The 15,201-nt window shown below is 44.7% G+C and overlaps 1 protein-coding gene across 2 annotated transcripts in view; it reads right to left on the reverse strand.

Annotated features, from left to right (window-relative positions):
* The window catches only part of AGBL1 (AGBL carboxypeptidase 1), a 413,198-nt gene that overhangs the window by 317,477 nt on the left and 80,520 nt on the right, over nt 1-15,201 (reverse strand). For both annotated transcript variants that reach the window (XM_081171065.1, XM_081171064.1), the window contains exons 8-14: nt 14,757-14,916; nt 13,422-13,495; nt 12,705-12,821; nt 12,006-12,601; nt 11,042-11,125; nt 9,202-9,288; nt 6,230-6,378 (exon numbers count right to left, since the gene is read on the reverse strand). In XM_081171065.1, the coding sequence (XP_081027191.1) occupies nt 6,230-6,378; nt 9,202-9,288; nt 11,042-11,125; nt 12,006-12,601; nt 12,705-12,821; nt 13,422-13,495; nt 14,757-14,916 (1,267 nt within the window). The remainder of the gene's footprint in view (nt 1-6,229; nt 6,379-9,201; nt 9,289-11,041; nt 11,126-12,005; nt 12,602-12,704; nt 12,822-13,421; nt 13,496-14,756; nt 14,917-15,201) is intronic.

The following is a 15,201-nucleotide window of genomic DNA, read 5'->3' on the forward strand; positions in this document are numbered from 1 at the left end:
ACATTTTTGAAGAAATAATATTATAAATTTGAGGGGTATAACATCAAGACCATTGTGGAATGCAGCAAAATTGGCGGAAATGCAGGACGTGTCTGAAAGTCAGCCAAATGAATCAGCCCTGTCAGATTCCGACAGTGATCTTAACATGGCACTTAATGACAGTAAGGCCTGCAAGGGAGGGAAAATAGTGAAACAAAAACATAGCCAGAATCAGATGATTGTACATGCAGGTCTCGCTCTCCAAACACAATGTGTTCTCAGGAAATTGTTTATTAGGAAAACATTCACATAATGAGTTGACAATTTCTATTTATTCCTATGGGGAAATTTCTGGTATGTAGGGTATGCATTTTTGTGTTTTTATATTGCAAACCACCCTAGGATCCTTGGATGAAGGACAATACAGGAAAAATACATTATAATAATAATACTGTAATAATAACAGCAGCAGCAACAACAACAACAACAATTCCTATTCTTATTCCAAGGACTTCTCACAGGACTATCAATGAAACAATTAAAAAAATGGCAAGAGCTTTTGGAATTCTTTAGTAGTATACGCAATTGGAACAGAATTAGCAATAAAGTGATTTGTCAGGATAAACTGAGAAGAGAACTGAGCTTCCCTCCTTTTTTGTCATTTGAAACAACTTAGTGCTTTTTTCTGGGGGTATTCAAGGGTACGCAGTACCTGAACTGTTTTTTCTAGAAGAAGAGCACTGGTTAAAAGTGTGGCACTTACTATAACAACTTCATGGTGAGTACCAGCACCCTTTTGTCTAGAAGAAAAGCACTGACAACTTTTATGCATAATCTGTGTGGATTTCTCAATCCCTTGGAAAGGTACTGAACTGTCTATGGATTCATCTTGGCTGATGGCATTTCAAAGTTCAAGAGCAGGCATAGGCAAACTTGGCCCTCCAGATGTTTGGGGACTACAACTCCTATCATCCCTGACCACTGGTCCTGTTAGCTAGGGATGATGGGAGTTGTAGTCCCAAAACCTCTGGAGGGCCGAGTTGGCCTATGCCCGTTCAAGAGTTTTGACTCTTGTTAACCCATTTTTTAAGGCTACGATTCAGGTTTGCAGGTGTTGGGCTAAAAACTTAACACCATATAATTCCCCCTTAATGCTCATTTTGGAACATGCAGACTTTAGGTGTGTGGATAAATATTGCCAATTGCATCCTGGGAATCAAAAGGAGTTTATAGAGTATGTGACCTTTTTAAGAATGGTAAGCCCCTTTCAGAGACAGAACTGCTCCAAATATTAGATGACATTCACCCAGCCTGGTTTCTAGTATTGCAAGTAAGATCATTTGCATGCCACCAACTAAGAATTAGGAAAGACGGATGTCCTTTGACTTGGTTTGAAAATTTAATTTTACAGGGTAGATCAGGTTCCAAAGGAATGATATATTATATTTGCAAAGCTCTTTTTACTGAATGGACAGGTAGCTTTTTTAGTCCTAAAAGTGTGTGGGGAAACAGATCTAGGGAAAGAATTAACAGATGAAGCTTAGAATGATATAAGGGGCAAAACACCATTCAAATCTATGTCAGCTAAAACACAGGCCCCATTTAAGGTTGTCCATAGGTGACACTGGATCCCTGTAAAACTTAACAGAGTCAACCCAAGCATCTCACAGGATTGTTGGTGAGGCTGTAGGAGGAATGGAGATTTATTCCATCTTTGGAAGGAATGTCATTTTGTGATGTTTTGCAGAAAAAAATCAATTACATATCTTTCCTCCTGATCCAGCATGAGAATCATTTATTAATGAGCCATACTTCTCGTGGCTTTCAAATAATTCACTGAGAATTAGTAGCCTTGCTGTTTACTGCAGCAGGAATGGAAAGATCATGTCATTGGAAGATGACTGGAGTCCACTATGCAAGAGAGAATATGGGGCGTAGTGTTATCAGAGCAATTGGTCTATCACAAATGAGTGGTTACTGGCATTGCCCAAAAAGATCAATTTGACATAATACAGAGGCCCTTTATCTGATATGTCAACAAAGATGGACACTTGATGCAACCTCCATCAAGCCAGATATGAATGTGGTGGAGTTATATTCAAAGGACTGATACAGCTTAAGGATATTGGTTTACTTTGTGATAATTTCCTCATTGTACCTTTTGCTGTTACAAGTACTGTGTCCTTGTACCTTGTCACTTGTGAAAAAATTCAATAAATATATATATATTTAAAAAAATGGGGGACGCGGGTGGCGCTGTGAGTAAAACCTCAGTGCCTAGGGCTTGCCGATCGCATGGTCGGTGGTTCGAATCCCTGCAGCGGGGTGAGCTCCCGTCTTTCAGTCCCAGCTCCTGCCCACCTAGCAGTTCGAAAGCACCCCTAAGTGCAAGTAGATAAATAGGTACCGCTTTATAGCGGGAAGGTAAACGGCATTTCCGTGTGCTGTGCTGGTGCCGGCTCACCAGAGCAGCTTCGTCACGCTGGCCACATGTCTCTGGACAGCGCTGGCCCCCGGCCTCTTAAGTGAGATGGGCGCACAACCCTAGAGTCGGACACGACTGGCCCATACGGGCAGGGGTACCTTTACCTTTATATTAAAAAATAAACCAATATAGTTCTATAATGTAGATAAGCTCTATAAAACAATGGGCACTGCAATTCCAGAATGCCCCTTATCACTCAAGTTTCCAAGAACATTAAAAAAAAAATCTCAGGCAGATTTTTTTAAAGGAATTTCAAACTGATATACTGTATAGTCCAGCTCTACTGACAAAATATTACAAGTGAGAGTTCTTTTGATGATTAAGGAAAAGAGGGAGAGGTGAAGCAGTCAAGCATACAGATCTGTACACCAGAAACATGAAAGCTACTCTTATTTCCTTGCAGACCCAGTCCTTCTGGACCCAGGAGGATGGACTAGGAGTGAATAACCTTTTCAGCAGTAAGCTTTACTGTGTATTTTGCCTTCACCGTCGCCTCCAACTTCCACTCATCTACCCTTTTTGAAAACATAGACTGTAAGCAGTAGGGGAGCTTCATGCTCCGTCACCGGGGGGTGAGGAGCAGGCATGGGTGTGGTTGGCGCTCGTCCCAGGGGCATGGCATGGCACGCTGCCCACAGGAGGCCCCTTTAAAGGCCAGAAGGCAAGATATAAATAATTTTATAAATAAGTAACAATAATACATTTTTCAAAAAGAGCCTTCAAAACACGCAGAAATGTGGCAGATTCGGTGTGTCAAGTTCTCTTTTTGTAAGAGAAGCTCAAATTAGCTCCATGCAGGATTGGTGGTGGGCATCGTAGAAATATCACTGATGACGTTAAGAGGTTGATTGCAACAGATGCTGTTGACCAAAAGGACTGACCCACACACACATACAGTGGTACCTTGGGTTACATACGCTTCAGGTTACAGACTCCGCTAACCCAGAAATAGTATCTTGGGTTAAGAACTTTGCTTCAGGATGAGAAGAGAAATCGTGCTCCGGCAGCGCGGCAGCAGCAGGAGGCCCCATTAGCTAAAGTGGTGCTTCAGGTTAAGAACAGTTTCAGGTTCAGACCAGATCTCCGGAACGAATTAAGTACTTAACCCGAGGTACCACTGTATCTCAGTGCATCACTAAAGCTTTGTGGCTTGTTGCTACACATCCATGAGCTCCTACCATTAAAAAGCCCTTTGCAGATTGAACACTAAACCAGGAAGATCTAGCTTCCTGTTCCTCCTCTGGCAGAGGCACAAGGAAGGGATCAGAAGTATCCACTTTCATTTGTTGCTTTGCCTGAAGTGGGAAATGCAGTTAGCATTGACCATGGTTTATCCAAACAATTTAGGATAAGAAACCACGGTTTTATCCTGGCCTGTTAGGACAAACCACAATGAAAACAAAGCACATTTAACCAGTCCTGGTTAGCTGAACGTGAAGGTGGACGTCCCCGATATCCGTGTGGCTGTGATGGAGGATGAAAGGGCAGAAAGGAGTGCCCAAGCCTAAGGGCTTGCTCGTGTCACACTAAAGTATGGTTTAGTGCTAAATTCAACCTACCCATGGCATTTGATCTGGGGCAGCTGCTTTATGGGAGCAATGTTTAATGTTTAATGCGAGCAGTGGGGCGAGCTCCCGTTGCTCAGTCCTTGCTCCTGCCAACCTAGCAGTTTGAAAGCACGTCAAAGTACAAGTAGATAAATAGGTACCACTCCAGAGGGAAGGTAAACAGTGTTTATACATGTACATCGATGCTTGAATCCTGTTCTAGCATGGAGGGCTCTGTCCACTTGACCAGGAGCCCAATTCCCAAACATGTGTTTGGACCCTGCTGTGATTACACAGTTGTGCATTAAGTTGCTCCATCTACATGTTCAACTGGGGTATAGTGTGAGGCATGGAGAAGAGCATGTGTAGAAACTATGCTTTTTTCCTAGAAAAGTAGGTGCCATGAAGTTGCTACAGTAAGTGTCACACTTTTTAACAACAAAAAAGAGGTGCTGGTACTACATACCCTTGAGTACCCCCTGAAAAAAGCACTGGTAGAAACTGACTCTTCCCATGGGTGGAATGTAGCCTATTGTACGAAGGCAAGAGGCATACTCATTGCTGTAGGTCACATTGATATTCTACATTAAAAACACATTTACAGTGCATGGTTTACACCCAGTATTAATGGGAAGTGTGGTTTGTTAAGGGGGCTGGGAACCGTGGCTCCATGTGGGGGAAACTACAGTTCGGGGGGGGTATGCTTTAAATGTATGGTGTGTGGATGTGTTCTGAAGTAATGGATGTGTCTGTTTTACCTGCTGACTTTGGGCCCTAGAAGTTCCCCATGAAATAATGCAACCCTCAGGCTGAAGAGGGTTCCACACCCCTTACCTTAAGTAATCACCCCTTCACTGCCAACATACACTCCCACTTTCCCCTTTGAAAAGCAAGAGTGGCGGGAACTGTGATGAGAGGCAAAAGTGAGGGTTCCCCCCCAAACCTCAATCTCTCCCTCCCCTCCACCATTACCCAGCATTAGAAATGCTGGTACTGATGGATTCTAGGGTGGTAATTCCTCAAACAAACTACAAAACCCACAATCCAAAACCATGCCACATCATCCTCTTACTCTAGGCCAGGCATAGGCAGACTTGGCCCTCCAGATGTTTTGGGACTACAACTCCCATCATCCCTGACCACTGGTCCTGTTAGCTAGGGGTGATGGGAGTTGTAGTCCCAAAACATCTGGAGGGTTGAGTTGGTCTATGCCTGCTCTAGGCCAATTAGAAGCTATCAAGAAGTTATGCAGCCCTCCTTTTGGTGCTTCCCCACCACTATTGATATCTCAATTGTAGCCTCCTCTGGGCAGGGATTTATCTGTTTTGCTGATGTTTCTTTGCAAAGCACCAAGCGTAAAGAGGACAATTCATAAATGATAAATAACCAATTATCCCTACGCTAGTCAAATAACATCCTCCATAACTCATCTGCCTGCATCTTTCATCTTCAGTTACAAATAGTTGTTTAGTTGCAAATCTCCACATTAGCAGATTTATGTTCTCACTTTCTTCCCCAGTGCTTTGCTGGTGAGAGAAGAGAGTTGAGAGATCATTCTTTTGATAGGCTATGGCATTGTCCACCTTGGCAATGGCCAGTCACCCAAAAAGGAGCTGGGCAGCTCATTTGAAAAACAAATCATGTGGCCAAGAAGTGAAAGTCAAATGGAGCAAAAACTGGTATGGGACTGGTGAGAGGTGTGAAAAGACATCGAGGTTTACATAGTTTGGGCACTTGAGAGAGAAACCCACTGCCTTTTCTCAGATCAAGAGTTGGCCTTGTACATCAGGAATGGAGAACCTTTTTCAGCCTGGAGGCTGCATTCCATGCCAGTGGTGGGCGTGGCCAGATACAAGAGTGGGTGGAGCCATGAGTGCAAATTTAAGTCATATCTAACCCTTGGTAGGAACAAGTTGCAGCAAGCTTCAGGTCTCTGTGCTCCTCTTGGAATAGATTCTGACATTAATCTTAACCATGGCTTGTTTGAAACAAGCCAAATTCAAGCCATGGGTTGTGAAGTTGGCTTGTTTCAATGGACAGTAGTTAAGATTAACCACAGTTTAGGGTTTCTGCTTCAGTCATGCGCCACTGTACCTGGAGAAAGAGGGTGACGTGGGAAGAGTTCCAACGGCCAAATACATTTGGCCCCTGGGCATAAGTTTCCCCACCCCTGGTGTACATGGATTTACCTTCCCTCCATTGTCACAAGCACTCTTACCAAAATTAAACTGGCTGTTAGACTTCTCACAGTTGATGATGTTGAAGCGATAGGGTGTAGCTGACTTCATGGCACTGACCTCAAAGTAGAACCACTGGTGATGCTGGCAGCTGTTGACATCAGGGTTGAGGATCAAGTCGTACTCAAACCTGGATCACGAGCCACAAAAAGCGCAGCATTAAGAACCAAACAGACAAGTGATGCATTCAGCATTATGGGGCTCTAAGAAGCAGAACACATTAAGTCTTCACAAGCAAACCTAGCCAAGTCAATAGTTGAGGTATGCAATGTATCAAGGTGAGCCACTGAACTAGGGCTGCAGTGAAGGAGGGGACCACCTTGGCTTGGAATCCTGGAAGATCTGCTCCATGCCTTGCAGGCATTTCCCACCTTGCTTGGGAGGGTGGGACTCTGAGTGCCTTGCTCTTTGCTGGACCCCAAGCTGTGGCTTGTGGATTTCTTTGGGAACCTAATGGGAAGGCAAGATCTGTGAAGTGCTAATGCTGTAAGAGCCTCTGTCCTATGCTCAGGTTGTACATAAAACCTTATGTCCTGAAGACACCATAGTCTTCACTGGTCTTCATTGCAAGGAAACTAAACTCTGGATAAGCTTAGGCATCTTTCTCATCATTTGGAGATTTGGCTGCCAGCAATAATATTTTGTTTTTCTACTCCTATATTTTCTCCTGTGCTGCCAATTCTAGTGAACACACATAGCAGCAACAGTGTGCCAGTTAGCCGGTACACATTTTCATTTTCCCTGTCTTCTCAAAATATTGTTTGTTGATGGCGGCTTAATTGATGTAAACATAATAGGTCTTCTTCATTTCCTTTCATATGCTTTAAAGTTAATTTTACAGATGAATAATATGCATGCATGCATGAGTAATGTGTCTCTCTCTCTTTTCTTTTTTTTGGTAATGTCTGTTCCTTTAAGCACAACTTACTTTTTAAAAATAATAATCTTTATTTGTAATGTCAGTTTGCCACATGGAATGTAGAGTTATGTGATCAGCGTTCACCTAAGCTAATAACTTAATTTTCAACAAGTGAAAATAAAACACATGGCCTCCCCCCACCCCAACTCCTTAAAAACAGGCATGGGTGCCAGTCTGCTTATTGCATGTGAAACAGAGAATTATATTATGGATGTTCTTCATACCATATTCCTTTCACATTTTTCAGGGCAGTAGTGGCTGGTCCCAATTTGGATTGGTGCAATCGAAGGTAGGGAGGCCAACACTAGGTGGCGCCAAGTAAGGGCTCATCAACATATATTTCCCGTTGTCCTGCAATTCCTTCCGTTCGGTCCATGACTTCTAGGCACAGGTCTGAGACATTGTTTTGTTTTGTCGCACCGCTTTTCCTGGGAAAACCCGCTGTTTACCACTGAATCAGAACGAACGTCAATTCACAGAAAACCCGGTTGGCAGTTGCTCTGATTCAGCAGCATACAGCAGATTTTCCCAGGAAAAGCGGTGCGACAAAAGAAAAAACCTCCCTGACCTGGGCCTAGAAGTCACAAAGCAAATGGAAATGTGGAGGAGTCCTAATTGTAGTTCTGCTCCCATCTTCTTCACTACAAGGGCAACACTGAGAATAAGAAGGGGGAATCCTGGAGGATAAGACTGGCTTTAAAAAGAGAGTTGCACAAATTCATGGAGGAGAAGGCTATTGGTGGCTACCAGCCATGATGCCTATGTTCTGCATCCACAGTCAGGGGCAATGGGCTTCCGAATACCATTTGCTAGAAACCACAGTAGCGGAGAATGCTCTTTTGCTTGGGTGCTGCTTCACGGTTTCTACAGGCATCTGGAACAGGATGCTGGAATCAATGCACCTGACCCAGCAGCCTCTTCTTAAGTTTTTAAGCTGGTAACCAGTAGGACCTCCTGGGCTGGTTGTAAGAAGGCAGGCAAGTACATTCTGGTTCAGGGCAGATTCAGATTGGTGGGGCAGTGCCCCATGCACTCAAATGGACCAACTTTCATTGGGACGTAGGTAGCCAATGTGGTGACTGTCAGTTTTTTCTAAACTACCACTCATATCATCCCTTCCCATTTGTCCAAGTTAGCCAGGGCTGGTGAGTATTAGAACAACATATAAAGGGCTTGTTGCTGCTGCTGCTGCTGCTGGCATCCATCTGTTTCGGGAGACAATGGAAAATGGCACCATTGGGGGCAAAGTCAAACCATCAGAGAGTTACAGTGCCTGCTGTGGCTGTAGAGACCAATACAGAGGAGACATGTTTTGTTGCAGCTAGGGCAGGTGAAGGCATCCAGTTCTGCTGCTGGAGATATTGTGTTGCATATCCCTGTGTTATAGTAGCACCTATGTGGCAAACTCCTATCAGTTTCATAGTACAGTGGTACCTTGGTTTGCGAACTTAATCCATTCTGGAAGTCCGTTCTTAAACCAAAGCATTCTTAAACTTCCCATAGCAGTGGGGGACTCAATTTACAAATGGAACACACTCAACAGGAAGCGAAACATGTTCTTATTCCAAGGCAAAGTTCATAAACCAAAACACCTACTTCCGGGTTTGCAGCGTTCTTAATCCAAGTTGTTCATAAACTAAGCTGTTCTTAAGCCAAGGTACAATTGTACTTAACTGTTGCAGCTTCAGTGTTGTCTATAGTAACTTGCAATGGCTCTCCTGGATTTCAAACAAGGGACTCTCCCAGTCCTACCTGGAGATGAATTTGGGACCTTCCATTCGTAATGTAGGTGCTCTACTACTGAGCCATGGCCCTTCCTCAGATGGTGGTGGTAGCACCAGCCAGCAAGCTTGGTCCTCCTACCATACCTTCTACCTTCCAGCTCTACATGGAGATGCTGAGAATTGAACCTGGGACCTTCTGCATGCAAAGCAGATGCTATACCATTGAGCTACAGCCCTTCCCCATGCAGAAGCATTGCAAGCACATACTGCTATCCCCATCCTTGCTTGTGGGATTATTTCAGCTACTTACTCTCGTATTTGGATAACCTTGCGTAGGTTTCCAGATTCAAATTTGGAGAAGAACTTCAGGCATTCTGGAGCATCCGAGCTCAAGGAGCTGAAACAAGATTTTCAACAGGATTATGGAAAGGCTTGATGGCTGAGGAGCAGCAGCTGCTACTCCAGTTCCCTATTAGGGAAATTAAAAGAGGGCAGCTGGGAGAAACAGAAATGGAGCTAGCTGATCATTGTTTGGATCCCCTGTAGGTAGATTAGCTTTCCATCCTCTTGCTTCTGTTTCAACACTGATGGAAGGAGGAGAGGCTCCACGAAACCACTGTAAAGCAAGTACATGATTGTCTGGGAAGTTTCAGCACTGATCGCTCTCCAAACTTCACAAGAAGCTGGCCTATACCATATAAGACTATTTGACTACTTTAACTATCTTCACAGTCTCAAACAGAGCACATTCATATCAATGGCAGCTGCCCCCTGGAGAGAAATTTTACACTTGGCTCTTGGCTGTATTTTGCCCTTCTTTCAGGGATAAGATGACTTTGTCAGACACTGGTCTTTTTCTCTGTCACAACTTGGGTTGAAATGGTATTGGCAGGATGCGCAAACAACCTAAGGTGGCACACGAGCTCCCAGCCATTGCTTGGGTGAGGCCGTGCCTAACATCACTCACCTCAGGTTGTCAGAGGGGCCCCAGTCACATGGCCTGCACCACATTCGGCTCTCTCCATTGGTCAACTGTCACAGACATACCTCAGCAAGTATTTTTCAAACAGAACATCGAAATTCGAAATGGAAAACTAATATGTGACACAGTGCCATGTGAACCCCACTTATCTTGCTGTAATCCAGTGATGGCCAAACTTGGCCCTCCAGCTGTTTTGGGACTACAATTCTCATCATCCCTGACCACTGGTCCTGTTAGCTAGGGGTGATGGGAGTTGTAATCCAAAAACAGCTGGAGGGCCAAGTTTGGCCATCACTGCTGTAATCAATAAAGTTATGGCCTGTTTTCACTCCTACACATCTTTTGGGCCACCTGCACACCATACATTTAAAACACGATGATGCCACTTTAAATAGTCATGGCTTTCCCCCAATGAATTATGGGAACTGTAGTTTGTTAAAGGTGCTGAGAGTTGTCAGAAGACCCCTATTCTTCTCTCAACTATACAGTTCCCAGGGAATTAACTGTAAATTCCTCTTCACAGGGAAGCCTAGAAACTGTTCTACCACTGAGCTATGGCTCTTCCCCTTGTAACCAGTGGTTTTACCTACTGATGAATCCTGCTCCCCTGGGAAGCCTGCCTGGTGCCCACTTTGCAATAGCAAACAAATACTTTTTATCCCTTTTAAGCGGCTTTAACTTTTTATACTGGCTGTTAGTCCTTTCTACCCTGTGATCTATTGTTTTACATAGGGGCTGTATTTGTATTTTGCTGTTGCAAGCTGCTTCGGGAATACTGATTAGTACTGAAAGGCAAGATATACATTTCAGAAGTTTCATTTCGGAGAGCAGCTACATCACTGTGAAGCTCATTCCCATGGAGATATGCCAAAGCTCAAGTCTGATTATAGTACAGACATTTGTGTATCTGCTAACTTCTCAAATTCTTTTCATTGGGCTGCTTTTTCAGCATGTGGGGGTCATAGTTTGTGGGGGAATGAATGTCAGTCCTGACTTCCTTTCACATTCCATCTTACTTCCATTAGACATTTCATTCTACATTGGATGTCTTATGCCTAAAAGCATTAGTAGAAAAGAGTCTGGAAATTTAAATAAATGCAATAGTTAGTTGCTTGCCCTTGCTCTAGTTCTCAATGACATCACCCTGATCTAGAAGACAGAAACTTACCCGGAGCTATCCAAGTCAAAGACAACTCGATTGATTATATCAGCTGGCTGGATGACACGACGGATGTCATCAAATATTTTGGCCCTGTGATGAGAAGAACAAGGCCTAAGCCGCTGAGGAAATTATGCACACAGAAGGAAATCTCTCCCCATTTTTACAAATATCATTGTCTCGCTGAAGCTTCCACCCTCAATTCTTTAAAACAAGCAGAACTTCCACTAAAACATGTAAGTGATCCAGTTCAGGACTTCAGCCAGCCAGCCATGTCCTCTTCCAGGAAACTCCATTACATTTCTTCTCCACTCCAGATTTCCATTCCTCCTCATCCCTTCAACAGACACTCAGCATTATCAGACTACTGAGCATGCTCAGTTGTAATTGAAGAGACAGGTGGCCCCCTATAGTATGGTTTTCTAAACAGGTTTTGTTGTTGCTCTTCAGCTAATATTGAGGTCAGTGGAGGCTGGTCGATTAGGCAGGGCACTGCCCCACCAACCTTAGCCTGCCCTTGGCCAGCCATCACCTCCCTGCCTTCTTACTTACAGGCAGTCCAGGGGGATGGGCAGCTTCCTTTTCCTTAATATCAGTGTTGCCCTTGAATAACTCAGCAGGAAAGAGGATGGCGGCAAAAGTAGAGGAAGTTGGCTCTACCTATCATTGGCTCTGGCTCAGCCAATCATTGGCTCTGGCTCCACTTAATGACTGAGCTCCCTGCATTCTGCCCCATCAGCATCAATGGGCACCAGCCACCAATGCTTAAGGTACCCCAAGGCACGCTGATAGGAACCTCTTGTTTCTCCATGGTCACATTTTGACCATGTAACTGTTGGCAATCATTCCCCAAGTTGGCTGTTAGAGGGAGTGATACCTGACATTGCTCCATCTTATCACACATGACACTGTGCTTGTCTGTGTACCTGTCTTTGTACTGCTCTATCTTTATAACAGAAAGGGGGAGACTTACTTTTGGATGCCATATCTCCTCTGCTGAACAGACTGGCTATAAGGACATGGTTGGTGACCCCAGAAATCTGGGAATGCCAACACTCTGTAGTCTGGAATGGACTGTGTGGAGCCAGCCCTTGCCATGTAGAAGCGGGGGTTGTGAAAAGGGATATTCCCCGGATGTCTCTCCAAAAGCTTTCTCACAACCTCAGAAGCCTCCACTGTCTTTTGGCAACTGGGCCTGCAGGAGTTCATATGCTGAGGCTGAGAAGTTGTTCTGTTCCTCAATATGTCCTTGGGAAGAGTGTGCAGAGTGGTTGCACAGCCTTTGTCTGGGATGCCACCATCTCTGAAGAAACCCTCCAAAGGCTTTGACTCATCACAAGCCACTTTCTCAAGTTCTTGAGATGGATTCTCTTTTTTCACCCAGCTCTGTACTGGAACTCCAGAAGCCCTTTGGGGCAGTTTTCCATCTTCAGTGATTTGGTCCTTTTCTCTGCATTCGGGCTGGTGCTTTGAGGGAGCAGCGTTTGGAATGACGTGGAGGCAGGAGCCCGTCAGGATCCCAGGAACATCCTCAGAGTTTAGCTCATCTTCAGACTCTGATTCCAACTCCTTTACAAGATAATAATTAAAAAAAGATAAAAGGCACTGACATGGCCTCTACCATACAGCAGCCTCTCAGATTTATTCAAAGATTGTAAACCCATCATCTCACCAGAAAGTTGCAGCAAAGTTCTGGACACATGGCTTCATATTGTTTGAGTTCTGATTCAGGCCGGTCAAGATCTGGTTTTGACATGAGCTTCTCAACATCTGTCTCTAAGTCATCATCCTGCAGAATAACAGCCAGAAAGGTAATTGTGAAAGGCATCTACTGGTACCAGGGTTAGGGAACCTGTGGCTCTCCAAATTATGCTGGACTTTAGCTCCCATTATCCCAGGACATTCTCTCTCCCCCTCCCTCCCACTCCACCCATCTCCGTGGTGGTGCCTCATGTCAGGAATGGTTAATTCTTGGTTGAAGGATTGCTTGGGCTCCCTAAACAAATCTATCTATCTCTCTCTCTCTCTCTCTCTCTCTCTCTCTCTCTCTCTCTCGCACACACACACACACACACACACACGAACCTCTCCATTTTTGTCAATAGGGAGGTGGGTTTCAAGGCAGCGTACTTGGTGTTCCCCACCTTCACAACAACCTTGTATATGGGTTAAGCAGGGATGGATAGGAGCTGGCCCAAAGTCATCTGGTGAACTTTATTTGTGGTTGGGTGGGAATTTGAACTCTGGTCTCTCATGTCCTAGTTGAACATTCCAGCCACAACACTGGCTGCACCTGTTAAAGTTTCCTCTTCCCACATCTATTAAAGATGTTGTTTATTATTCGACGGATGGACAGTTGGCCTTAAACAGTGTCCAAAAGAATACATACCTCCTCCTTATTCTCCACATCCTCATTCTCTATGTCCTTCTCGATTTCTTCTTCAACATCATATTCACAATCATCTGCAAGAAGATAAAAGAGAGTATGAGCCATTGAAAAGACTAAGAATCCTACTGATGACCAAACTACCCAAGAGGTTGAGCTCTTTCACATCCAAGGATAAACAGCAGGAAGAATTTCAACACATCAGCACATCAACGCCTCAGCTGTTTCCTAACATGTAGGAGTTATCTTTTTTTAAATGACCCTTTTAAGCAGGAGAGGGAAACCTGTAGCCCTCCAGATAGCTAGCTTTAAAAGAGGATTAGACTAATTCATGGATGGTATGTCCACCAATGGCGACTAGCTATGATGGTTTATGTTCTGCCTCCGTAGCTGGAAGCACTGATGCTTCTGAAAACTGGTTGCTAGAAACCACAGGAAGGAAGAATGCTCCTGTGCTTGAGTCTTGCTGGAGGGTTTCCCACTGATGCAACTGGCCAACCACTGTGGGAACAGGATGCTTGCCTGATCCACCATGCTCTCCTTATGTTCTTAGATGTCCCTGGACCTCAGCTCCTATCACCTCTGGCCATTGGCCTTGCTGGCTGGGGCTGATTGTAACTGGAGTCCAACAACATCTGGAGGGCTGTAGGGGTCATGGGAAGCTTATTTATATGAAGTTGGACCATTGGTCCATCTAGCTCAGTACTGACTACACTGACTGGCAGTAGCTTTCCAGGACTTTTAGGAAGGAGTTTTCCCCAGCCCTACCTGGAGATGCCAGAGATTGAACCTGGGACCTTCTGCATGTGAAGGAGATACTCTACCACTAAATGACAGCAATTCCCCAAAATGAAGCTCCTCCTCATTTTAGTAAGGCTTGCACAACAGAACATCTGGCAGATTTTGCTTTAGCTCACTCCTTCTCTCTTTTTCATCCTACCCTTGCCAGCAGCTCCTCCTTTTCCACTGTTACTCAACCCTAGCACATATGATGATAACTTCAGTTCAGTGGCAGCTGGGGCCCCTTGGGACTGATGGAGCAGAGAGCAAGGAGTCCAGCAGTAGGTGGAGCCAGAGCCAATGACATGCAGAACCAACCCATTCTAGTTTTGTCCCCATCCTCCTTCCTGCTAAGTTCTACAAGGGCAACACTCAGACTGTTGGGGAGGAAACTGACAAGACAGTGGCACCCCCTGGGCTGGTTGTAAGTTTAAAAAAAGCAGGCCAGTAGGAACTGACTGGGAACCAACAGAGGTTGGTGGAGCAGTCCCCCATTCATTCAGTCTTGATTCATTCCTTTCCCCTTCCCACTTAACACATTGAAGTAATTTACAGTACCTTCAGACTTTGGATGTGAAGGTCCAGTTGCCCCAGGGATGGGAAAGGAATAGGAGCTGCTGAGAGTAGCTGAAGGAAGTGGCGTCTTGGGGTAGGTTTTCCTCAGGATCTGAATCACCGTATTGACTATTGGATCCAGACTCTTGCTTCCCAAGTAGTCCTAGATACCAATGAAGAAACTTAGACAGTTCTTTCCCTGCTGCAATTATTCCTCAAGACGGGGATGAGGGCTCTCAAGCCAATGAATCAAATACAGTACCTTCAGACTTTTACAAGTGAGCCTCAGAACTCCTCTGAGTTCACACAACTTTCCAGTTTACACCCCTTATCCCCATGCAACATCCGTCAATGGCCATGCTTTGTGTCCTCCTTTGGCGCTTTTGCCTGACTGGAATGTTTCCTTCAACTGTGATTATGCCTCTCGCTGGTCTGGAATGAGGGTGGA

Source organism: Podarcis bocagei (assembly GCF_964188305.1).
Source record: "Podarcis bocagei genome assembly, chromosome: 14".
Taxonomy (NCBI): Eukaryota; Metazoa; Chordata; class Lepidosauria; order Squamata; family Lacertidae; genus Podarcis; species Podarcis bocagei.